At 35.6% G+C, this 26,933-nt stretch overlaps 1 protein-coding gene across 2 annotated transcripts; it reads left to right on the top strand.

Annotated features, from left to right (window-relative positions):
* Positions 1-6,224: 6,224 nt before the first annotated feature.
* Positions 6,225-26,197, top strand: LOC105033116 (pescadillo homolog). Of its 2 annotated transcripts, none has more exons than XM_073247175.1 (14): positions 6,225-6,366; positions 6,457-6,542; positions 6,747-6,875; positions 7,567-7,686; positions 7,766-7,891; positions 11,657-11,741; positions 11,832-11,942; positions 15,425-15,518; positions 15,726-16,012; positions 16,176-16,283; positions 19,797-19,918; positions 22,090-22,309; positions 22,415-22,630; positions 25,878-26,197. In XM_073247175.1, exons 1-14 carry the CDS (start codon positions 6,343-6,345, stop codon positions 25,956-25,958), a joined length of 1,809 nt encoding a protein of 602 aa, XP_073103276.1. In that variant the 5' UTR covers positions 6,225-6,342; the 3' UTR covers positions 25,959-26,197. The 2 variants fall into 2 exon arrangements, with proteins under 2 accessions (XP_073103276.1, XP_073103275.1); XM_073247174.1 differs by having other exon boundaries at positions 15,425-15,532; positions 15,701-16,012.
* Positions 26,198-26,933: the final 736 nt, after the last annotated feature.

Below are 26,933 nucleotides of genomic sequence, written 5' to 3'. Positions count from 1 at the left end.
ATGTTGTGATCTCTATCAGCAACATCATCGAAACTCTTTTTGAAGGATCAGAACTCTTTCCAATTCAACCAATTAAGAATCATTGATCATCAAAATGATTCTTAATTAGTCTCATAATCCATCAATGACACCTAGCAGTATATGATGGGAACCCAGTAGAGCTGAATGATGAATATTTAGGTGCAGTAATCATGTAGTTCGATTCTTCTATCATGAGTCCCAACAAGATGCAGGTCAAAAATAACTCGTCAAATCCATTCGTCCATCATATGTCAGATTCAATCGACTCAAGTTCATGTAAAATTTTATGAAAATTTTTTTTCATCATTCACCTATCATAACCATGAATTTTAGGACTCAGTCTCATGAACTGTATAGGATCTCTCCCTATCTATTTGGATCGACAGATTTCATTTTGATGCACATCCTATTCCTACAATAGATCTACTGTAGCCAATATATATCTCAAAACTTTGAATGGCTAGGAGATTGAGTTATGATGCAGTCAAACTATAGCAATCTTACTATGAACAGACAAGGTACCATAGATCAAAGAACTATCAACACCACTGTAACTTTGAGTAAGTCATTGACGAGTGGATAGCCATCCTAGTGGCTTCTCATGTTGGTCACGCTCAGTATCATTGATCTCTATTAAACACCTGCACTCTTGCTCTAATATCCCCACATTGTCGACTCAAGACTCGTCTATCCACGAAGGGAAGCAATCTATGTACTGATCTATCCAGATCGAACACTATCCCCATGATGATCCTATGATCGGGAGTCATTTATGAGTTAACTAATAATTACACATATCTCAAATTCTCAACTCTTACGAATATATGTCATTATACCCATTAACTCAATGGACGATTTATGGACACAATTTAAATACATGCAACATGAATGAAAAATAACCTAGATTTTATTCATTTCAAAATTATAATTACAAAATTATGTCCTTAGAATGTGTATATATGTCAACCAATCTGACTTCTAGGGCATACATCTAATACAAATATGATCTAATATTTATTGCCAAGGTTCAGATAGAGTAGCTCGTAATGCTAAGAAGCTTTAATCCTCATTCATAATAAATCCTACAAATATAATATTTTGTATCTTTTCGTTGACCATCTCATATGCTCAATTATATCAACATTGGGTTTCATTCTATATTCATTCAATTGTCTCACCATTTCTCTAATTTGTGACTACTGCTTTGGTGTTCTTATGATACGGGGCATTTTTTCATAAGTACCATTTTTCCTATAACAAACAAAGAAAAAATAAAATATTAAGAAAAATTTGATATAAACACCCAAATATCAACATACAAGACTAGATATAAGGATCTTCGGCTACTCTACTTCAATTATGTGTATTTTTTTAATTCAAAAAAATATGGTAACAATTTGGCTTAGTGATTAAACATCTTAATTTTGGGCCAACCTCCTAGATGGAGTGAGTTCAATTCTCAGAGATATCAAATATTTTTATTTTTTTATTTTTTATTTAAGGCATTGAGTACATATGGAACACAGACGCTTATGGATCTCCTTCAACCTTAGAAAGCCTGTCTTCTTCAATCTTAGAAAGAAATCCCAATCTTAGTTTGCTCCCTGAAACTTTATTTGATGGATCTCTTTTTACAAAAATCCAAGTTTTACAAGCCATATACCAAATTAAAGCTTTTTTAAAGCCTTATCTAACCATTTAAATTTGGGACTTAACTGTTATGTATTGAACCTAGTTTGCTCTGAAAGTTATTGTCCTAGAAAACTTCAAACAATGATTTCTCCCAAAATAAAATTCCATTAATCATAAAATTTTGCAACAGCATTACACTCGTTAGGAACTATATGTGTATAAAATTCATGGTCTAATACTTCATATATCATCATATAATAATTTCTAAAGATTTAGTTTCAGAGAATTTCAAGTAGCGATTTCTCCGAAAATAAAATTTTAATATCATCAAATTTTGTAGGAATATTGCACTCATTAGGAACGATATGCATAGAAAGTTTCATGATTCAATACTTCATATATCATCAGATAATAAGTTTTAAAGATATGGTTCTAGGAAATTTCAAATAGTAATTTCTCCAAAAATAAAATTCTAATAATCATAAAATTTTAAGAAATATTAAACTTATTAGGGACTATATGAATATAAAATTTTATAGCCTAATTCTTTATGGATCATTAGATATCAATTTTGTATATAAAACATCCTTAACTGCAAATTTCTATAGAAATGGCAAAACATAAATCAAGAATATCTTGGCAAAATACATTCGTAACATGCTCTGATACCAATATTGAGATTAAAATAAGATTTATACTCACAGTCTCTGATCAGATTATTCTACCGACTAGTCCTAACTGCGATCACAAATGGAAATATCTTTTTCCACAGGCTAGATGCTTTTGCATAGAGGGTTTTATTTCAGGAAAAAATCTTTCTATGGAAGAGTATCTCAAAGAGTAGTTTCTGCCTCTTTTTAAAAAATCGATGTAGAAGTGAGAGGTTACCAAATATAACTACCTCTTGGTAGTTTTATTAGAAATGGGCTGGACCATAATGACCGTCCAATCCAAATCTATTGTCTATCAGGGAGAACCATGATGACCTCGCCCTTCGCTTTCTCGATATTGTACCTTAGAGATAAGGTATCTCGAAGAGGTGGGGAGCTATTACATTACAATGGTACCTTTGATTGATCACAAATTAAATTTGATTCAGCCTTATTGTGATAATAAATATAATAATCATAATTCAAAACAAGCAAAATGGCAAAAGAACTTTTATTCAGCCTAAATTTGAGATTGGCCAGTTATCAAGATTCCTATTCTATTAAAAAATCTTGTTTGAAAGTAAATCAAAAGCAAATAAAGAAAAAAATTATAATAAATCAGTAATAAATTAGGAGATCAGCAATAAATCAGCAGCAGTCATATCAAGAACTACTGAAATTACAAACTAGCCCCAGCTGTTAGGGTTTTTTTTTTTATTTTCTTACTAATTATAGCTATCTTAGAAGTGTAGAAGTGTATAAATAAGCTTGGCCGACCACCCTTAAAGGGAGAGAAAGAAAAAGAATTAATTGCTATTTTTCTCTTATTCTTCTTAATTTTCAGCATTAATAATATTACTTTCGGAGACCTTCTCATCATTAAATTTGAGAGACTCTTGTTAACGGAATATAAATCTTAATATGAACATATAGTATATATCTATGCATAAGATAGTTGTAGATCTTTTTACTAAATAATATCTAGAGATGTATTTGTAGGACATATGAGATCTCTTGAATTGCGTAGATCATGATGTGATTTTTCAATATATACTTTAATGTAATATATTTTTTCATTTGATGTTCATCAAAAAATGATATTCTTTTCTCATTCAGTTAATGTCTAGAGATACTTGAGATAGTATTATATTATATTTGTTTAATTATATATATAGATATTGAATATATTTTATATAATATATATTGGACAAATAGAGATTGACCTTCTCACATGGATAATCATCTTTGTCACTATATAGTACATAAAGATGAGATAGTTTTTTAAAAAAAATATAATATTGATAATAGAGAGCTCAAGCTTTAAACACATGTCACTTTGATAATAAATCAAAATAAGATCACTATAAAAATAACTAATCTTATGATCGACATGGATAGCCCTACAATCCATCTAGTTTGTCTAAATGCCAGATATAAGTTTTTGGTTCGAAAAAAAAAAATTAAATAAATAATGAAAAAACTTAAGTTAGGCACTATGGTGTGTCTAAACTAGCATCTGTACAGCATTTATTAAACGGATAGTGTTGAGCTAATCATATGGGAGTGGGAGATGATAGAAAATAAATTTAGATTGGACACCCATGATGGGCCAATATGGCCAACTCATTTCTATCATAACTGCCAAAAGATAGTTATATTTGTAATCTCACATTCCTATAAAAAAACTAATGTCGGTCTTTTAAAAGAGAGAAAACTACTCTCCGAGATCTCCTCTGAATAAAGAGCTTCTCCTTGAATAAAAACGCTCTAAAAAAATATAGATCTGTCAGAAGCATTTAGCCCAAGAAAAAGTTTGTTTTCCGTTTATGATTACAATTGAAACTAGCCAGTAAAATAATTTGATTTGGGATTTGATAACAATAGAAGAACCTATAAGTATAAATTTTATTTTAATTCCCAACAAGTAGCTTTCGAATAAGATTTATAGATAAGATGAGAACTAAAAACATGTAAGGCCCCACCATGAAGCTGAAAGAAGCCTACTGTGAGATGCTAAGAACAAAAGAGACAATAGGGAAACATGCTAACAAACCCCAACCACTCCAGCGATATAGATCTGTGTGAAGCCTGGCATAGAATAAAAGGGAGAGTGCTTTAGCATTCCATTCACAAGAGCAGAGAGGATATAGCTGTGATGTTTGAGATGTGTTTGATAGAAGATAAAGTTAAAGACATACATACAACTTCTGACTGTAAATTGAATCAAATGAGCTCTGAGATAGGATCGGTAATGTAAGAGAATTATGCTGAAAAATTATAGATAATTCGTAAAGCATAATTTTAGGAGCCAAAGAGAAACTATAAGTAGTTTTGCCTAATATATGGTAGAATCAGAATAATAACTAAAACACAACCTACCGCAATAAGGAAGTAGGAAAACAAACTAGCATTAAGGCCCCTTCATTGATTCCTTATGTAAGGAACAGAGTAATAGTCTGCCTGCAAAATCCCTCCCAAACATGAATCAACCAAATCACCTTACCCCCAATCAATATCACCTGAGAGGATCTGATTAGCCATATAATCAGCAACCTGATTAGCCTCTCAAAATACATAAGTGGTATAAAATAGAAGGCTAGAAGTCTTCCGTGGCATAATATCTTTGAGTCTGGGTGAATGCATATATTTATAGATATCAAAGGTTGAAAACCAAGTGACTATAGTAGAGGAGTCACCCTCCAACCACATATATTCAGCTTTTAAATGATTCACTGCAATGGAAATTCCTAATAAAACTCATAGCGGGATCCTTGGATTTGTCTTATGATCACTAAATTTTCTAAACACAGACAGCACACCATCTTTAGGCTCAAACAATCATCAAGATTGTCTGTACGATATCTTTCTATAATAGATACCTTGACGAGTTCATCCATGTGTAGGATTTATTGTCCAATCTTTTTGCAGGTCTTGCAAATTCCTGCTAGAATTGAAGATGGTTGAAGTAGTTTCCACCCTCCCATCTCTGACTGATATATAACAGTTAAAAATAGCAACTCGATGGCTACAATCTAACACCAATATTTACCAACGAGTAAATCCACCAACCTATGACCATAATTTATATTGTTCAACCATCAGCTGCCAGAAGATATAGAAAATATGTGCAATATCTAACAACACGTAAGAGGAATTTCATCCAATAATAGCGAGGCTTCAAGAAATGATGCATTTTCCTGCAATGACTTTTTAAGATTGGCCACTACCATACTCGATCCTACTAAGTTTAAGAATGATTCATCTTTTTTCATCGTCTTAATAATTGGATCACATTTTGCATAACTTTTAGAGCACAATGGAATTGCTCCTTCTATCCATAATATAGACCAAATATGACAATAGGCTTGAAAAGCTATGCAAAATATGATCCAATGACTAAGGACATAGAAGGAGATTATGCATTCGTTCGTCCACACAAAAGGTACAATCCGAAACCATCCAGAGGGCTAATCAGGAGAGACAATAGCAGAGGCCACATCAATGGGTTCTTGGGTTCTTTGCTGGTCCACCTTGACCTGCACGGTATGAATCTAGTTTACCGAAAAAATCCACAGCCATCGGCGGCGGAGTAGGCTTTTTTTGCCGAGTGCTATTTGGGTGTCGAACCGCGGAGGGCTGAGGACACCAGGGTTAGCAGGGCCACGATGGGGCCTCGACAATGCCCCTTGCCTGCAACAATATTACAATACTAAGCCATCACCTGTCACTTGGAAACCGGCGCTGTTGCAGGTGGGCAAGATCCGATCCATCCAATTTGAATCGGACAGCCAGAAAAAAACGGAAAAAAAAGCGCACGGGGTATCGGGAGTACCGTATCATTCCCCAGTTATTCAATCGTATCCCGGTCTAGCCGAACCCGGTCCAACCGCTGTCTCGGTTCTGCCGTCTTTCTGCTCAAAGGCTTTAGGATCATAAAACCCCAAAACCTTTCACTCGGTGGCTCTCTCTGGTTCGCATCTCTTCGAACCAACCTGCGGCAGCCGCCTCTCTCTCTCCATCGCTTCTCATTGCCGTGAAGATGCCGAAGCATTACAGACCTCCTGTAATTTCTCCACCATCTCTCTCATTTTCTTGATATCTTCAATTCGATTTTTTTCCTTAATTTCTAGTTTTTTTTTTTTTTTTAAATCAGGGGAAGAAGAAGGAGGGAAATGCTGCCAAGTACATCACGAGAACGAAGGCTGTTCACCATCTTCAAGTCAGTCTCCCCACCTTCAGGTGCTCTTCCTCTCGCTCCTCAAGTCGAGATTATTAGGGTTTCCAGGTTTTCTTTGATTGCTCAGTGTTTATTTATTTATTTACTTACTAGGAAGCTGTTTTTTTTTTCTCGAGACTATTAGGGCTTCCAGATTTTTTTTTTTTTTTTGCTCAGTTTTAATTTTTTGGCCTTTTGCTGATCTTTCCCCCATGTGTTTCATGCAGGAAACTATGCATCCTCAAAGGCATCTTCCCGCGAGAGCCGAAGAAGAAGGTCGAAGGAAACCACAAGACTTATTATCACACGAAGGATATCGCGTTTGTTGCTCACGATCCTCTGGTCGAGAAATTCAGGTACTGCCATATAGCAATGCCTGTACGGAACTGGAATAGTACTAAATCCATCGATTTAATCTTACCTTTAGATTTATACTGGTATTTGCCTGCATGATGGGGTGTAATCTGGATTTAATGGTGATATTGCGAGGATACGTACTGGGGTGTGACTGATCTTATTGAATTTGCGGCAATACCATTTTCTGAGTGCATCTTTCTTTTTCGGACATATGGTTGCTTTAGGTCATAGGTTTGTAAGAGTTGGTGGTTTGGCATGATCTGCTGAGGAGGTTACTGGACTTTATACCATGGTTTAGAATCTTGTTCCATCATCTTTTTCTTAGTTGATACGATACCTAGGTGGCTTTTGATAAACTCATGCTTTGTGTATGTTCATGGTTTTCTACTAATTCATGTGATTACTGTTATTTTTGCTACTTTCCTCTTTTTTGCTTGGGGTGGTTAGCTGGGCATGTCTCAATATACGTCGGAGTGTTGAGGAGTTTTTAGTTCTGTAAATATGCTGATAAATTATCATACATCCTGGTGGCTAACATGGCCAGCATCCCACTTGGAGTTCATAAAATTGGAATTGCGTTACATTATTTCCTTATGGTATTAGTATTTTGATGATTGTTGGTGGTCTTGCTTCATGGCTTAGTCAAATTCATGCAGTTCCATGGTTCCATGTCTTCTTGCTATTCTCCAGGGATATAAGGGCCCATAAGAGAAAGGTTAAGAAGGCTTTGGCAAGGAAGAATAGGGAACTTGCAGATCGGCTACTGAACCGCCAGCCAACATATAAGCTTGATAGGCTTATCTTAGAGAGGTTTGTAAATTCACAGCTTGCCAAATATGATATGTATTTTGATCAATGCCCTTTTATGATGTTGCATATCATGATCCAGGTACCCAGCTTTTGTTGATGCACTTCGAGATTTGGATGACTGCCTCACTATGGTACACCTTTTTGCGGCACTGCCTGCTGTAGGGGGTGAACGTATTCAAGTGGAACGGATCCATAATTGTCGAAGGTTGGCTGTTGTTAAGTCCTTGAGTATGGGTTATATTTCTTGATCATGTTTGGACAAACACTGTTTAGGCATGACAAGATCAGTTCGTTAAATGGGCAACATGTTCGAGGTTTACTTATTTCAGCCTCTCTGTGTAACAAAATAAATGTTGATATATGTAGGTTTGAATTGGTGGGAATCCAATATGTGTTGTCTTTTTGACTTCACAACTTTGACTAGTCACTAGATTGTTTAAGCTAACAAGTTGGTAGACTTTTGCAAGATATTGGTTTAAAAAGTTTTTGCAATATTAAAAACTCATATTTTGTAGTTTATACTTAGAAACCATATTCTGTTATGGCTAAAGACTTGGCTTGGTTTTGTGATAGTACATGCAGTTGAAGGTAACTAAAGTTTAGATCCAACAGCTATTAATATCAAGAATAGCATGTCAATTAATCAATTCATCACTTGTTTATATATTATTAATTTGAGAGAGATTGAACTGTTAGAACATCTTTTTCTCTTGTGATAATATTCAGTTTATTAGTGGTACTTCTAGGCTGATGAAGGATGCATTGATCTTATGAATAAGTCCTGTGAGAGAAATGAGAACTGAGTATTAGTTGGGCGAATTTTTTGATACATCTCAACTTTCACTATGTGTGTAAATGTCATGTTATTCATTTGCTTGATTAACATTGCTTATATAGGACATTATTATAATTTATGTCAACAAAATCTGAACAATAATTAGTATAAAGTAAATACTGATTATAAGTAAAAGAACCTATAACATATTTGTCTATGGATTTCTTAGATTACCATGAAGAAAAATTTAGTATTGTATATTACTAATTTGAGTGCAGTGAAATGATACCATGAAGGTCTTTTGTCATCAAATATAAAAATTATGCGGAAATTCAACCACATGGTATCAAGTTAATGCATATCCCTGCAAAAAGAGTTAGGATTACTATATCTGTACCTTCGACCTTTTATTGGTAGATATATTATTTATACATGTTATCAATGAAGTAGCCTGGATTGCATGATTTTATGATTTATATTTTTGGATATTTGGATGATCATGGTTCTGCAATTGTTTCATGATCCTTTTTATGCAATGCTTACTTCATTAAAGTTCTGTTTGGTATCTGCTTGGAAAAAAAATGTCCTTATCTATAAAGATATATCCTTTAAACAATACTAACTGATACAAATATTCCAGTTTTATGGCTGTTCTTGTTCAATGTTTTTGTTTTTATTTTTAATTTAGGAGCATAATTTGGATGCTGCTTGGTTTGCTATATAAGCTTTATTAGAACTGATCTCCAAAAAAAAAAAAAATCTGATTTGTGTAAAGCAGCTTTTCCGAGAAACAGGCTGGCTGCTGTTTTTCATAAAACTCAAATTTAAGAATTTATCTGCATTGGTTTTTCCAGAACAGGTCCTATGAAAAGCAACCAAACGGTTATTTCCATAAAACTCACCTTTTTAGGTTTTGTATTAAATCAATTTACTAAAACCTGATAACAAACAGTGTCATGGTGAGCCAAGTAGACGTAAGACTGAAGTATTTTGGCTTCTTGATATGATTTGCATAGATGATTTATTTATAAGAGCCTGGGTGGGAGGAGGGATTTGATGCAAAAATAAGGAAAATGTATGGTAGGTTCTCTTGATTTTTTTTTCTTGGAGGATTGTGATGTGAATCTTCTTCTGTTTAGGGTGTTGTGTATATAAATTTATATTATTTTGATGCTGGTGTTGAGATTGGAAGGTTGGTAGTGGAACTTGAGATATGCTTCATAGTTTTTCTATAGGCCTTTTGTTAAGCTTAGAGCCATATGTCATGGAGGCCACCAACATGTGTGAGAGGAAAGGGTGTTGGCAGATCTTAAGTTGATAACGAGTTGATAGAGGCTGACCAATGTATGAACCCTATGTGATGGCTGAACCACTTTTTTATGCATTTCTTCTTCTTTTAGATCATGTGGCTTGATTCCTATGCTTATATTTTTTGTCTTTTTTGAGATAAAATTTATGGAAGCTGTGTACTCCTATCTGAAAACTTAGGAAAGTCATTGGGATGTTTAACTTTTAGAAGGTTTTTTGTTTCGTGATGGAGACTTTTGTGTGCTGTTGCTGAAGCTATTCTATGCAGAAAAAAGCATTCAGATCTTGAGCTAGTTTTAGATTTAGTGTGCCTTTCTTCTGAAATCTGATTTTTAATCAGGCTTTCTTTTATTTGAAGGTATCCTTTTATTCGGAAATGTGATGTGCTTTCTGAAAAAACTTAATTTAGTGAAAGGAAGAGTGTAGAGAAAAAAAGAAAATTTGAAAAAGGGAAAGAAAGGAAAAGAAATATGGTATGATTGCTATTTGACCTTCTTGAACAATTTTTGCAATGGATGTAATAGCATGGTTTCCTGTACTGACTTGTACTATCCAATTTTACCCATTTTTTGTACATGATGTGGATGCCTTGCTGACTGAACACTGATTTGCATTTGTACGATGTGTCAATATGGTGCCATACTGGACCATGCTGTAGATACTTGTAGGAGCTTTGTACCAAGATACAAAAACTTGTGTCATAGAAATGTTGTAGATGAGGTCTTAGATCTCAGTGGTACTACACCATATCAGCCCCAAATCAATGCTATGCATTGCACTGTACCTTCTAGTTTGGTGAACCATGAGTAGATAAATTTGGGGGGTAGAGGGCCATATCACATCTTATAATGACATGGCGTGGGGTTCTGAAACCCCTAAATTTATGTTTGGATGCTGGTTAAATGGTGCATAACATAAAGTCGTCTGATTAATGAGCCAAACACCATCCGAAAAGTGGTGGATAAAATTACTTGGTCAAAATCCCAAAAGCTGCTTAACCTAGGTAAGTTTATTCCAAGGATGTTGAAGTAACTTTAACCACCCAGTGTTCTCCCTATCCCTCTCCACTTTTACAATTTTTCCACAACTTCATTCCAGTAACCATGGGAGGACCAACCAAATAGCGAATGAAGTTATTCGCTGGTTAGCTGGTTAGGGTTTGAATACCAATGGTTAAATAAATTCGGGGTTGGGAGAAAGGAGGAAAAAAGGAAGGGGGGGGGGCTAACTACTTGACATACAAACACAGCCTAATTGCTGAAAAGGTAAATTGCAAACACAATTTTTGTACGAGAGAGAATATGCAATTTCAAAATAGAAAAGATGCAGTGTGTTGAAATACTTCCTTGAAGGAGTGATGGACTGCAAAGTATTGAACTATAATGGTTTTCAGACCTATTCATCAATGAGAGGTTTTTATTAGGTCTGTTTCAGTGCAATGTCAAATTTGAGCCTGTGGAATTTGAAGCATATGAAGCATGCAAGAGAGAGTAGAATAAAATATGGAAGGTTTTAAGCACCAGTCTGTGCTGGCATGCTGGGCTGGTGCCGTCATGGGGCATATGCATGTGCGATGGTTCTGTGTACTGTAGGATTTTGATCCGTTCTGGCTTGTGCTGTTGTAGCACTGGTCACAACAAATCAGTGCCTCTGGTCAAAATTTCTTTTTATTTTTTTTAAAACTTTATTTTAGGATTTTGGCACAGCATGGCATGACACTTGCAGTACCCCCCATTGGCTTTCATACCTCACGATATAGCACTTGAATACTGATAAGATCTTAGGCTTTTAGAAACAGCATATGTACATCTGCTAACTTTTTCCCCTTTTTGCATGAAATAATCAAATGAATAACCTGTGGGAAGATGTTTTTTTGATTTTGATTAGGTTAAGTCATGAATGGCAAGCCTACATATCTCAAACTCATAGCCTTCGGAAAACATTCATATCTGTGAAAGGCATATATTACCAGGTAATATTAGTTGATATCCTCTACATTGGAATGCTTGATCTATCTGTTTTTGTTGTATGTTGACAGTACCTTGTTTCAATGCTTTGACAGGCTGAGGTTGAGGGTCAAAAGATCACATGGCTAACACCACATGCCCTGCAACAAGTTTTGACAGATGATGTTGACTTCAATGTTATGCTTACCTTTTTAGAGTTCTATGAGGTAATGCTGTTTCATTCTCTTCAACTTTGGCAACATGGTTTGCAATGTTAGCACCATCAAATATTTTGAATTATGATCCCATTATTCCCAATTTGGTTTGAACATGAGGTCTGATTTTGGTAGCGGAGCTTGCAGTTCAATATGTTATTTAATGTGAATCTTAGTCCAACATGCCCTAAGGTCCCCTTGGGTGGACTTTCTTGTCCAGGTTTGGATTAGTCTTCTTGTGCTACAAAACTTCGAGGTTTTGGGTTGGCACTGAAGCTGTATTCTAATGAGTTTTTCGTTATATAGTCATTGAGATAAAGCATGACCCATTCTCTCTAAGTTAGTAAATTGACTGCAATCTAATGCACATATCTGTGATTTTTATCTATGCCATTCCAATCTTTTTCGCACTCTGCAACCATTTTTCAACTCAGTGTGGGTTTATCTTAAGTTTCAGATGCTTAGCATATTGGAATCTGATAATGACATATAATATGGATTATAGATGTATAGGTATGCCTTTCTTCTATATGCAGATAATATTGATTTTGATATCAGAAATTTGTTGTGTTCACAGCTTATATGTTCGTTCCATTTGTCACTCTTGTTCTGTCACTTTTCATCCTGGTTAACTTGCACCATTTTAACATGTATCTTCTCCATTATGGTTCAATGCTTGAGTTTCTTCTTTGAATTGACCATGAGAGAATGGTACCTGAGTTAGACACATTAAAAACAAGGATAGTGAGAGTAAACATGTCTCTGGTCTTCAGTGAACACTCTTTTATGATATTTGTAGAACTTATGGGTGTCCGATTTTCAGGAATGATCCTTGGGTGTTTTTGTTGTACCTTAGCATCTTTTTATTCCTGTCTAAGGCTTTGTAATTCTAAAAACCTGTTGCCATATAAAAGGTGGGCATGCATTGATCTGTTGTATGTTCAAGCCCAAGCATGACAATAAATCTTGCTCATGAGTCAGAGTTGATACTTGAAAGCATGCTGGATTGGTCTCAGTTGGTTAGGTGCTAGGCATGTGACAAGTCCTTGAGCTTTTTCAATTTTCAGGTATTCTGATATGATGGTGGGAAGCGGTTTAAATTTAGCACCATTAAGTAAAGAGTGAATATGGGTAAAAAAATGACCAGAAAGAAATGACGACACCTAGGTAGGATTGAGGCTGCTTAGAAGGTGTCAACTCTGTACCTTAGCCGCAAACCCTAAAGTCCATGAAGAAGTTGTTAATTGCTCTTTAACACTGACATGATGGTTATAATGGATTGGAAATATGACATGAGAGATTTAGAATACACATTTAGACCTTTTTAAGCTAGTTTGACCTACTTGCTTGTTGTTTGACATCTCACGGCATTTGAATCTGAGAAAGATATTTTTCTTGGTTTTTATTTCCAATTTGGATGAGTTGCCGATTACGCCAGGTAATGCAAATTTGATTTCTTAGCTTGTGAATTTTTTTTTTAAAAAAAGGGCAAACTAGAGATTTACTCCACTAACACCAATTTGTTCTCGAGCTTATTTATCATGTTAATGTAGAGTATGTATCGTGTGCTTAGATAAGGAGGAGTATGTGCTGCCCACACGAATCTCTAGGAGTGATTTATTTTAATTAGTACTAGGTATCACAATGAATACCCAAAAAGAAAACATTTAGTTCATAAAATGCTTATTTAGTACTGTTGCTTTAGCTTTTGCTGAAATACTGAGAACAATGATTTCCACACCTACCGCTGGATCCAACATGAAGGTTATAGTCAATATGAAATAAAATAATTTTCTAGACTTTCAAGGAACAATCTTTAAATTCAATTTTTAGGATTTGCAATGAGAAAATTGTCTTAAATAGAGGTTAAATGCAGATGCAAGTTTGTGTTTAAATATTAAAGGTGATTTTGGAGTTGGAAAATGATGATATGGATATTTTAAAATTCTCTATTGTGTCTGTGACAGAGTTAGCTGCATAGCATGTTATACCATGTCAGACCACCACTTATTGGGCTATAGCGAAGGCAGCGAATAAGGGTTTTGCAGACATACCTATTGACTTACATCTGTTCCATCTAACCTACTGCTTATGTTTCCATAGCATACTTAATTAAACTTTTTAATGATCATATATTCGACAGGATTGAACTTTGTAGAAAAATTTAATAGAATGTGAACACGATGCTATTTATATTAGTGATTATATTTATTATTGTATCTGTATTGTTCATTTTTATAGGGAAACTGTGATTGGATAGAGTGTTGTTTGTCTAAGAGAAACCAATGTTTACAAAAATATCAAAATAGAATATAAATGCGAAAGAAATTGAAAAATAGATTTTATTGGATGTCTCTAAACAAGACATGCCCAAAAAAATGCGAGTCTATTAATTTTTTGTCATGTTATCATGATACTGACTCAAAAGGATTATGTTTCTGTAAGTCAAAGAGTTATGGTTAGGCCTTTCATACTTATCACAAGCCCAATTCTACAATTAGGGAAATGCACAAAGTGTCTTTAGTCTTTTAACAGGTTTGATCTAGCTTGAGTTCTAATTGATGCTAGTTGACATTAGCAAATTGCCATGGCATTAAAAGGTCCCAAGGTGGTGGGACCCCAGAATGCCACTAGTAGTGATTGGTTTGGTGGGCAAGGAGTTTTGACTCATAATATCTAAGGACTCATTTGGTATTGCTTTTGTTTTCAAAACCCATAAAGAAGAATGAACTGGTCTGAATATGATGGAACCTTTTTGTTTTTTAAAATTTACTGCATTATCTTTCGAGCTTCTGTAAGCAAAATTTGTTGCTTTGTGCAAAAGAGTGATTATAAAAGTAGTAGCAGTAGAAGTGTGCAAATGCTATCTTCAGCGTAAATCTACGTCTCCAACATAAATCTACTTGTAGTGTTTCACTATTTTTTATGGAAACAAGAGCATGAAAACAATGATAACACCAAACATGCCCTAAGTTTCCTGACAATTTTGGTGTGGGGAATTTTTCTATTCGATACTTTGGTTACTTTGAGTTTCTGCAATTTGGAAGTGCGTGATTTAGGTTTTTGTTGACAAATTTGATTTGCAGAAGGTTAAGTGATTGGATTTTTAGTTGTCTTAGCATTAAACATAAATACTTGGGCTTGGGGATAAGCACAATCTCTTATGTTAATTCCAGTGGTGTTTTCGCTTAATCTTGATTTTTTCCTTGCACTTGGGTGTGGCCATATGGGTATGGCACTTGTATATGCATCCTCAGTTGGAATTTTTAGGTGGGTGAATGGATTGTAGACATGCACTGAAAACTCTCTTGTACCTGGCTGTTTGTAATGTAGATTGTCAGCATAAGCTGGCTTCAATAATTTGCAGTATTTTGATTTATCTTATGTTATTGAGACATGCATTTGCCTATTCTGATATATAGCTGTTTATCATGTCTTGTTCTTGTTGCTATTTTGGATTTTCTATTTCTTTTCTAACCTTTTGTTTTGTGCAGGCTCTTCTAGGTTTTGTAAATTTTAAGCTTTACCATTCAATAAATGTGAAATATCCACCTCTGCTAGACCCTCAACTAGAAGCTTTAGCAGCAGGTAGATATTCGGATGTATCCTTCATTTTTTTTTTTTTGGGTAAATCGATTGCTTCAGCCTCCAATTGTTTGTCATGTCACAGAACTTGGTTCCAATTATTATGTCCTATTACATTTTGTGTCATCCATAGACTGCTTTATTTTTTGAATTTTGTTTTTTTTTAAACAATATTCTTACTCCAGAGCTGGTTGCTTTTGGTGTTTTTAGAGCTTTATGCATTATGTCGTTATGTTTCTGCTGCTCCTGAAAGACAATTGGGGGATTCTCAAGCCATCAGTTCTTCTGAAAATGAACAGTCTGAGGACAAAAAAGTAGATGCACAAACTGATGAATCTGATCTTAGATTGGCTCAGCTTCAGCATCAGCTTCCAGCCAATGAACCAGGTACATTGATGCACCTTGTGGAGGATGCTACTGGTGCAGATGATGAGGACAATGAAACAAAGGAGTGCAAAAATCTTTTCAAAAAGTTCAAGTTTTTTTTAAGCCGTGAGGTGAGTCTTTCAGTATGAATAATTCTGAGTCAGATTCTTCTAAATGTATCAGATCTACTCTGTTTATATAAAGTGAAAACTGTTTTTTGAAATTTTTTGCAAGATTTTTACAAGTTATATAAATCATTTCTGTATATATCTTACAATTTTGTACCTATCCTAGGTCCCAAGGGAGTCACTGCTTTTCATTATTCCAGCTTTTGGAGGTGTGGTTTCTTGGGAAGGTGATGGTTCTCCATTTAAAGAATCTGATGAGGACATCACCCATCAGGTGCAATAAGCTATAATCTTTGGAAGTTTATTCCTTACCTTTAATGATTGCCGGAGTTTTCATTTTAAACATGGGTTTTAAGTACTGTTGTACATTCAACCTTTTTTTTGCACACTTTATTGTCTAACTGCACCATGTCGGCACAAATTGACAGCAATGGATTTGCAAGTACAAAAATGATATGAACTGATCCTTGTGGCGCCCTTTTTTTTTTCTCTGGTTTAAATTTTGATGCCTTTGTTATGGTATATTGCTATTTTCTGAACTTAAGTATGCTGTCATCTTTTTCATGCACACTGATGCTTTTGAACATATTCAGTAATGCACTCACCCATGCTTGCATCCTTTAACCCCAGCTTTCTCTGTAGTGTGTGTGTGTGTGGATGTGTGTGTGTGCATGTCTGAAGCAGCTCATTGGATGTCTTTATCACGTGAATGACGTGGTGACATGTACACAATATTCACATGCATGTGAACTGGGTTATCAATGATCTTAATACACAAAATAGTTTTTGAAGTCTTGGATATGATGGTGGTCTATTTTTCTCCATTTAATCATTTTGGATCACATTTAGACAGACCACAAGGCAAAAGAAGGAAAAAGGTACCAAAATGCATGTAATTGGTGGATGACCAATTTTCAGTTGGGCATGGCATGTATTGCTTACCAAGATAAATCAGGTTTAAATGATGCTTTATAGCAAAATGTGTTGACCTGTTTGCACCTTTAACTGTAACTAATTTATGCTCTGTAATGACCATGTGTTCTGTCAGTCCAAACCTCGTTGCAAGGCTAATTGGTCAGGATTGTATATGTATGTCACTTGATTAGAAAATTGCTATGGCTTTTATGGCCATTGGGTTTTAAGTTATTTGATTTTGCCTTTTTCCCTCAAAGAATAAAAATTATTATATGAAACACAAAAAAGCAAATCCTAATTTCATTTTTGAGTAAATCTCCAACACAAAATTCTTTGAGGAAACTTGATCATACGTTTTGTACTAGCAAAGCTCTCCCTTTTTAAGTAGATAGATGTTTGATTATGACATTTTTTATCTTGTTATTATGCTTTAGTAGAAAGCATATTTGGATATGTAAGAAATTCTACTAATGGGTATAATCAAGCTAAAAATGTTCAAGTAATAATTCCTTGTGAAGTATTGTAGGACTATGACAGAGTTAAGGATGAAATTTCTTACTTGGAATATATTTCATGAATAATAAAAAACTGAGATAGTCTGACATTTTTTATTCTGTCAATTCTTAAAATTTGAATATTAGATCCTTGTTTATGTATGTTTATGTATTGTATCTATTTTTGAAGTCTGTCTATGTTTAATCAAGTTCGTTTTGCTTTCTTGCATGTGTTTGGGCAATCAAGTGCTTGTTGGTTTTGGATTGTGGAGATTGGTATTTCTGCATGTATATCTCAATGTCTGCAGGCACATGCATCTGGCCATATTGTTGTATAGATGTTTGTATCATGAACACTAGGATAACATATTTTATGTGCTAGAGGTTCAGTTACTGCACAGGTTATGTAGTTTGTTGTATTATGTAGAAGTGTCTTGGACTGATCCAGGTCTGTGCTTCCTTTATAATTGGGTTTGCTAGTCTTCGCACATGTTTAATTCTAGAAACATGTATTCAGCATCATTTAAGCTGTGTCTTTCTTCGCCATCTAAATTGTTGCTTGTATTAGCTGACGACCAACTTTCTTTCACATAGTATTGCAGTACTGATGATTACAATAAATCACAGTAGTAATAGTTTCTCCAATAGATTTGTATAAACTGCATACCATAATTTATGATATTTACCTTGTCACTGGAAATATTAGTTTCATGGATATGATAATTACCTTATAGCACTTGTAAATAATATCTTGGTTGGTTTTTTTGTCGTGTGGTTAAGGTCCAAAAATTGATTGTTAAATCTTCCAACTCTCCGACAGTTGATTTGTGTAACCTATTGTTCTCCATTCCCTTTTTTTTTCATCTAAGTGCCACTACATTGCACACCAACCCCCCGCCCCCTGCCTCCCTGTGCTGATTTTTTTTTTTTCCTCTTTCTTGGGTAGGAGTTAAGGTTTCCCAATTCTGTTTTCTTTTTGCCCCCTGCCCTCCCCCCTACCTATTGGGTTGGAGTGAATGGAAAATATGACTTACAAGTGTATCCGAGATGCATGAGGAGGTACCATACAAGTCTCAGAGCCATCAAGGACCATAGTTTTACTCTGATGTCGCTAGCTGTGCAATATTTACAACACATCAATTAAGCAGTCAATGCTGTTTTAACCCTCCTTAAACTGACCTGAACTAGCACAATGTTGCACCTGCAAAGATGTGCCCAGTACCTAAGAACACCATGCTGGTACACCTCAGAAGATTTTAATCTAACAGCTCCTCTAAGTAGGGCATTATTGCCAATCATGGGCCATGCCTGGTTGGTAATTTTCTCAAGGCAATATCCTTTGGAGTTCTGAGACCTGAAGTTTGTCACCTGGATACTACGGGTTTTGATGTTAGACACCCATTCAAGGTGTTATAATTCATGCTTCAAAAATTTTGATATGTACATGCATGCATACGAGTGTACATGCATGCATACAAGTATACATGCATACATACAAGCATGAATATATTTGATTTATCAAAAAACAAATTCTTATGGACCCTCAGGTCAGCTGAGGTGATCCATGTTGACAAGGATCCTATAATTTTGTAAAGCACCTTTTGTTTTACGTACACATATGCATGGATGTAATATGCACAAAGTGTGTGATGCATGTTTTGAGTCTGTATTTTGATAACTTTATATCACTCTTTATTTACTTTCAAAGTAGTGATATAATCAGATGATGATCGTAAATGAGTCAAAGAAGCATCTGTTATTGGTTACTTAAAATGATGTGCAACCCTGGAAGTTGCATGCTGAGTATATTTAATTTATTAAAACATAAATTCTTATGGACCCTTAGGTCAACTGAGGTGCTCCATGTTGACTAGGTTCCTATGATTTGTAAAGCACCTTTTGTTTAGGAAAAGAAGGTACTCGATTCTATAAACCTTGATTCCTTCTCTTCACTCACACACAAGAATAGAAAGAGAGAAAAAAAGAAGCATCATGTCAGTCAGAAAAAACCCTGAAAGTTCTTTTATTTGGTTTGTAAGAACTACTATTTTTCTTATTTAAATAGTTTCTTTAACATCCTGCAAGTATAGGTATTGCTACCAACATAAATATATGTCCACCATTTTTACCTAAGTTAGGAACCTATAGATTTGGCCCTTTCTGAATGCAAATAGCAGAGTAGGAACCATCACATTTGATCCCAGATAAATGGGTGAATGGTTGTTGGTCATAGATGTATGTGTTTAGGTTTCACTTTAATCACTGTGAACTGTGCAGAATGAAACAGTAAATCTATCTGTTGCAATGTTTCTTGTTGAATTGTTATATGTTGGTTTGTAGACTTGCCTTTCTAATATCCCTCATTTGGTGTTTTGCAGATTGTTGATAGGCCAACACAAGGTCATATGTTTCTTTCTAGAGAATATGTGCAACCACAATGGATTTATGATTGTGTAAATGCCAGGACCATATTACCAACAGAGGCATATTTGGTTGGAAGGTATGTTTTACATGCCTTCTTTATGTTCTCATTATATGTTCCTACATGTAGACTGGTTGCAAAGGCACTTGTTTGATACAGGAAGGTAGATTTTTCTTTTCTGTAGCATAATTATCACTACAGGAAATTATTAATTAATTACCAGCTGATCCTTTGACTCGATGAAACCTTTGGTTTCTACAACTTTATACCTTATTTCAGAATGTGCTGTGTGCATCTTAAACCTTATCTAGCTTCCATGTATGCCTTGTCACCGTGGTATGTATTCTCCTGAGCTCTACAGTCTCTACTTTGATGTCAATTGTTCCTAGCTTTTCCAGCAAAGTTAGGAGTTCTTAGAATCATGAGTTATAAATTGGACTGTGTTAGTATATTCAAAATATTAAAGCATTATAACCTCACTGATTTACATGCTCAATATGATTTGCACAATATGCTTTGGTGATTATGGAATCAAATAATTTCCGTGGTAAAAGTCATGGAGCTGTTTGACTAAGTGTTTGCACCTTCTTGCTTAGGAAATTGATGGGAATATTTTGTTGCCTGAAAATAATACATAGAATTTGATTAACCTTTAGGAGGCACTTGACAAAGTAGTGTACAATGGGATTTGGTATGTCATGTAAGAGAAAGCATTATGAAAGATTTATACCCAGAGCATAAAATAAATGTAAGATAGATTGGAAATTTTGAGAAATGGTTGCAAACTTGCATATGTTGGATGAGTTTTTCAGACATGTTTGCTCCATAAGAAGATCTGCTCGATGACTTGAAACAATGTATCAAATATCAAACTGAACATTCAGGTTTTTTGGGGATTTGAACTGCACAAACCAGATAGCAATGTGTTTTCTCCTGTTTCACAAAATTTGGAGCCAAATTATTGTTTAAATGTGTTTGCTTAGCTCAATTTCAGGTAAAACTAATTGCGACTCAGGTCAAAACTGTTCTTATTCAGATAACTGACTGAATTTGGAAAAGAAAATAAAAAATTGTTTAAAATTGATCAACTCTTGGTTGTTTGAATATCAGTTCGCCTCTCTGAAATTTAACTCCTGGTGTATTCTATCCCTCTTGATTTTGCACTTGTCATCAATATTCTGATAGCTTACATTCATTATGCAGAAGAATGAATTCATATTTTAATCCAACGAAATTTCAGATGGTGTGTATTTTCATGCAGTTGTTGGATTTTCTTAAGCTTATGCTCATTTGAAAATGGGGTCAGATTTGGACTATTCAAGGACAAAAGACTGATAAGAAGTTACATAGATAATTCATGAAGATACCTAAATGTGATCGTAATGGTTGTGTTGGATCTATTATATATTCTATCTGATAGATTTGGAAGCTTATTCAAAAATCAGATTTATGGATAAAGTGGATAGGTGCTTCAAGGGATTTGTTGTTGCATGTTTTGGAGACAAGTATTTTAAGTTACAGCTTTATATCTGAAATTTTAATTGGATCATGATTTTGAGTAATAAAGATTATGGTTTGGCCAAGGTAACATATGTCATATCTTCTATGTGATGTCACAAATTAACCCCAAAACATAAATGGCCCAGTTTTATTTGGTGCTATATGCCACAAGGGTACTACCGGTACATTGTGTTACTTAGTTTAAGTCTTACTTGTCATTGTCATCATCGGCATGGAACTATAGATGACAGCATGTCAAGAAAACAAGGCCTGAGAAGATGTTTACAAATGGCATCCAAAAGGATCTCACACCTTTAAGGACCTGTTTCTCAACATCCCTGCCAGAATCCACAGGATTGGCAACAAGAGAGCAGTAAATACACACCCATAGAAATTGAAGATTATATCCATAGCTATTATACATTTATGTCAGGAAAAAAGTACATTTGTCTCCTGTATTGTAGTTCTTGGATCTATTAGCCTAATGCTTTCTTCCCTGAGGAAAAAGCTGTGAGAATGTTACTATATGCTGGAAGTAGCCTTTCTTCTTAAGCTCTTTAAGACATACAGAAGGGCTGGAGGATCAGGAGAATGCTGTTCACAGTTACATTGTTTATATCATATTCCTTAATTTGTGGTTATCAGTTAGCTGTATATGATTTTTGAATGTCTAGGAATTCAATGCTTGTGTGTGAATCTATTATTTCTAGAAAAAACAATTTTTATAATTTTCTTGTTTGATATAACAGGGTTCCTCCAGCTCATTTGTCACCTTTTGTTGATAATGAGGCAGAAGGTTATGTCCCTGAATATGCTGAGACAATCAAACGCCTCCAAGATGCGGCTAGCAAACAAGTTTTACCAATGCCAGGTATAGAGAGTGGAGATTTGGATGATCCACAGAATCTGTTGGCTGAAGGAATCATTGATCGGACAGAAGCTAGTGAAGCTGCTGAAAAGAAACGGAAGGTAATATGCATTTTTAGTTGGGTTCATTTCATTACACTAACCTTGATATGCTTTTTCATGTTTTTGTGCGTCATCAGACTGACAGATTGGTAATTATTATTGCAGTTGGCAATGCTCGAGAAGCAGTACCATGATGAATTGAACATGGAACTTCAGGGGATTACTTACTCTGCTTCTTTGTCAAATAAGAATTTGCAGAGCTCGGTTGAAGATGTACAGGAAGATGCTCCTGCAGATCCAGAGCAAATGGAAAAGGATACCCGTGACCTTTCCATGGTTGCCATGTCACGAAAAAAGAGGAGGCTGTATGAAGCAATGCAGGTACTCATTTATCTTTCTGTCTGCTTGAGTGGTCTTGCATCTTGCTTTACAAACCATAAAAATAACCATCAGTTTAGGCCAGGGTAAGCTGGAAATTGGCAAAGGGTACATACTTTTTATGCTAGACCCAACCAAGAATGAGTGTTTTTCAGGCTAAAATTAGGCTATAAGCTGGGCTTTGATTTCTTCAAAGCTCAAGTTGTGGCTGCTTATCCCTGAACTTAATTCATTCATGATTATATAAGACTTGAATCTGTTTAAGGAAATAATTGCTGAGCTCAATCAAAAGTTTCAGTCCAAACTGTTGGGCTGATTTTAGCTTATTAGCCCATTTGTGCCCTTATCTAAAAGGCCGGTTGGCATGTAAGGAGACCTAACTAATTAATCTTGCAGTTTAAATTCATGCAACTTGGATGCAAGTCAAGGGTTTATCTGAACTTGGAAAGATTCTATAGAAGGGCTGGAATAATAAGGTTTTAACGTAGAGAAATGGCTCTATTTCAGATGCAAATTACAAGCCAAAGATCTAAGTTTCTTTTTTTCTTGAAATTTATTTTCAAGCTGAAATATATCTTAAACCCATCAACCACCCTATTACCATTTAAGGTCAATGATCGGGGCATTCATTTGCTTGGTACATGACCTGTGTCTTTGATCAGGGCATTCATTTACTGTAAAGTTATTGTTTATGTTGTACTGTTGTGTAAGAATTCTGTTGGCTGAATACTTGCAGCACAGATCCTAGAATCTGTGTTGGATATGCATCTGGTTTTGATATGTGTTGGACACACTTTGATTTCCTATCAAATTTCATTTAGTGAAGCTTTTAGAAACTGGTAGTGGTTTGGACTCTTCCATACAGTGAGCTTGAGGCACTAGTGTGTTAAAGATGAGCTTTTCTTCAATTCGAAGATCGATGAAGAATGCAGCAATTAAAATAATTTTGCAAAATATCTTTTTAGTTTTTTAAACCTCAAGTTAATTGGGAAGTTTGAATGAGAAATGTATATATTAGAAGATTTGAAACATGGTTCGTCGAACCGATCCGACCTGGGCGGTTCCGGATGTGCCCAACCATACCGGTGGCCTACCAATACGATCATCGTGTGGAATTCAGAGTATCAAAGGAGAGAGAGGAAAAGAGAGGGGGGTAGGGAAGAAGATGGCCTGGGGGCCGCTGAAGGGCCACAGATGACCATGGTGCATGAGAGAGGGTGAATTAGAGAGAGGAAGAGAGAGAGAGAGAGAGCGCGCTAGCCGTGGCCGGTGGTGGCCAACAGAGGGCTAGGGAGGCCTCGGAGAGCCCTCTCCATCTATGCGGAGGCCCTTGTTTCCATCATGAAATTGTGATGTTTTTTTTTTTTTTTTTTGCCTTTTCATAGTGAAGTTGGCAAACTAGTTGCCTGCTTTATTGTGAAGTGGTGAAAAAAAATGATCACGAAATCCTGATGGAAACAGGGGTGACTCATCCTTGTTTCAATTGGATAGAATAGGAGGGCTCTTAGGGGGCCTCGGTGGCCCTCTATCGGCCACCATTAGCCACGGCCAGCTCTCTCTCTCTCTCTCTCTCTCTCTCTCTCTCTCTGGTTCATCCTCTATCATGTACCACCGTCATTCACAGCCCTCCGATGGCCATCATGATGGCTGGCCAGTCTCTCCCTCTCCTTCTTGGCCCCTCCTCTCTCTCTCTCTTCCTCTCTAATTCTCCCTAGGGGTGGCAATTTGTGTTTATGTGTCGTAATCATGTCGACACGATTATAGAGAACATGAACATTACACGATTAATAAACGTGTCAGGATTTCCCAACATGTACACAAAACTATTTATTAAACATGTTACTTATTTAGCATGATTCTTAAATGTGTTGTATTGGGTTAACACGTTTACACAACACGTTTAACACGAATAACCTGTTTTACATAAAATACATATTTTTAAAATGAGAGAGAGAGAGAGAGTTGACTTTGTTGGCTGTGTGTGGGGGTTGATACGTTTGTTTAGTTTTATTTTAGGATTTCTAATAAAAAGATAAAAATAACCATTGACTTTGTTAAAAATTACAAAATTACATATTTTTTTATTTATAGATTAAACGTGTCATAAATGGGTTCATAGGTTAACACGTGACACGACATGAAATTCTGTGTCATAAATGGATCAACACGAACCTGTATAAGCCCAACACTAACACGAAAATTTCATGTCATGTTCGAATGTCGTGTTGAAAATTGCCACCCCTAGTTCTCCCTATCTTTCGCTTTCTTTGCTGTGTCGGTTTGGATTCGGTATACTCTGGTATGGAGGCATATTGAACCATACGATATCGTTAGTTAGCATGAGTCCGGTTCCCATTTGGCGAACCCCTTGACCTGAATTTAAAAGAAAAAAAGCCTTTTAATGTTTCCTTTTATGCAGTATATATTTTTTCATAAAAAAAAAAAAAAAATTTTTCTGTATCTTATCTTTTTCTCCTCATGCCGAGTCAGTTAGACACTTGGTTGTGTGCCAGAATTGATTCATGTGACCTTATCCATGCAACATTTTGAAAGAATCTTTTAGGATTTGCAATAAATTAGATTGAAAAGGCCTATGTGAGGTAGAAGCCCTGGCTTGAGGTTGGGAAATTAGCACTCCTGTACCAATCATGCAGCAATTACGAGTCATGCCAAATAAGGTTCTTTGTATTGTGGGAAACTTCACCACTATCACAATAACGAATTGTTTCAAGTTTTAGTCTTTGAATTTGTGCCATGAACATCGTCAAGACTTGGTTTTAGTTTTAGTAGAATTGATTTTCCTTTCTGTTGACATGAGGGGTCATGAACCATAGATTCTAGGCTTCTATTGTTCTGCTGTTATGCCAGGGGAAGAGGTCCTCCCTTTTTCTCTCTCAAACACGTTTGCTTCCTGTGGGAGGGTGGCTTGAGCCAATTAGCACCTAGACCTCCTGATTACAGAAACATCATGCAAGGAGACATTGATGAGTAGTGATCATATACATATATATGCTTTTTGCAATAATCTTTTGACTTCCGTTCGGGATGGATCAGATTCAGGCCAGCGGGTAGATTGATTGGTTTCTGTCTGCACGCATGCATATGCGGATACTTCATTGTTTGTTTTGCCTAGTAAAACCTATTCTTTCATCTTTACACCCCATATTATGGCACTTGTAATTGCTTTACTACTCTCAAACATCTGTAACATCTGTCCAATGGTTGATTGGTATGACTTTTTGTGTTACAGATCAGCAAAGAACGGAAAAAGGCAAATGTCAACATTCTCAAAGAGAGGAAGAAAAAGGCCGAAGCCAGTAAAAAAGAGTGACAGCATCTTTTTGCAATCCCTGCTGGTTATGCATTTATTTATGCGTCGTTTTTGTGCTCCAAGGCCTGCTTCTTCCTGCAATTTTTATTTATTTTTCCTGCTTGTGTCATCGCTGCTCACACAAAATTTTGCGAATATGTTGGATGTTGACGGGCTCTACGTGGAACAAAGAGGTCTTTTACTTAACTAGTTGCTCTTAATTTGACTAATTTAGCAATGGTAAAGTAGTTTTTCTGGTATGTCATAGCTTTTGTTAATTTTCGATCTATTCAACGCTACTCTTACAAAGTTTCACTATTGTGCATCTTTCCTAAAATATATTAGCTTCGTACATTGCATGAATGGAATTTTATTTGCAACATTAACGTTCTTGTTAGAATGCTTCCATCGGCTGCTTAGACGCGCTCATCTAGCGTGGGGAGTCAGGTAATCGCGCGCGCTTGGAAAAGGTGTTAAACAAGCTGCCAGAGGGTCCAAAGTGTCATGTGTAACGTACCCATCATAATCTCAAATTCTGAAAGTTACTACCAAGAACATCTAATTGAGGTGATGATCTTAAGTCACTGTGTTGAGGGCATCATGGAAAAGTGGTCACTCTATTTTTACATTTTACCTGGACGGTCGTACCTTTTGCATGAAGGGTGAGGTCATCTCAGTATTACTGAGATGGAGAGGAGGAAGGGGGTGGGGGGTGGGTTGGGGGAGAGGGCGAGAGAGAGAGAGAGAATATGAGGCATCGATGAAATAAAATATAGAAAGAAAATAGCAGGATTTTTAAGAGAGAAGAAAATGAGAAAATTATTTCTTTTCAGAAAAAAAAATTAGGATAATCTGATTGCCGGGATTAAATTTTGTAAATATGAATTGAAGCACAGGACTGAAGAACCCTTTTTCGGTGAAGAAAATTGTTTTCCTAAAGAAGATTTGTTAATATATCGAAAGGCCCATAGGATCTCACCCTTAACCATGATAGGC

The sequence above is a fragment of the Elaeis guineensis genome, chromosome 13, assembly GCF_000442705.2.
Source record: "Elaeis guineensis isolate ETL-2024a chromosome 13, EG11, whole genome shotgun sequence".
NCBI lineage: Eukaryota > Viridiplantae > Streptophyta > Magnoliopsida > Arecales > Arecaceae > Elaeis > Elaeis guineensis.
The sequence above is the reverse complement of the archived record's forward strand: the minus strand, read 5'-3'. Positions and strand labels throughout refer to the sequence as shown.

Excerpts from the sequence above, each read along its gene's own strand:
- LOC105033116 (XM_073247174.1), top strand. The coding sequence starts at position 6,343 with ATGCCGAAGCATTACAGACCTCCT. Across the intron at positions 11,943-15,424 it reads CCTTTTTAGAGTTCTATGAG|GCTCTTCTAGGTTTTGTAAA; the intron begins GTAATGCTGTTT and ends TGTTTTGTGCAG. Across the intron at positions 16,013-16,175 it reads AGTTTTTTTTAAGCCGTGAG|GTCCCAAGGGAGTCACTGCT; the intron begins GTGAGTCTTTCA and ends TACCTATCCTAG.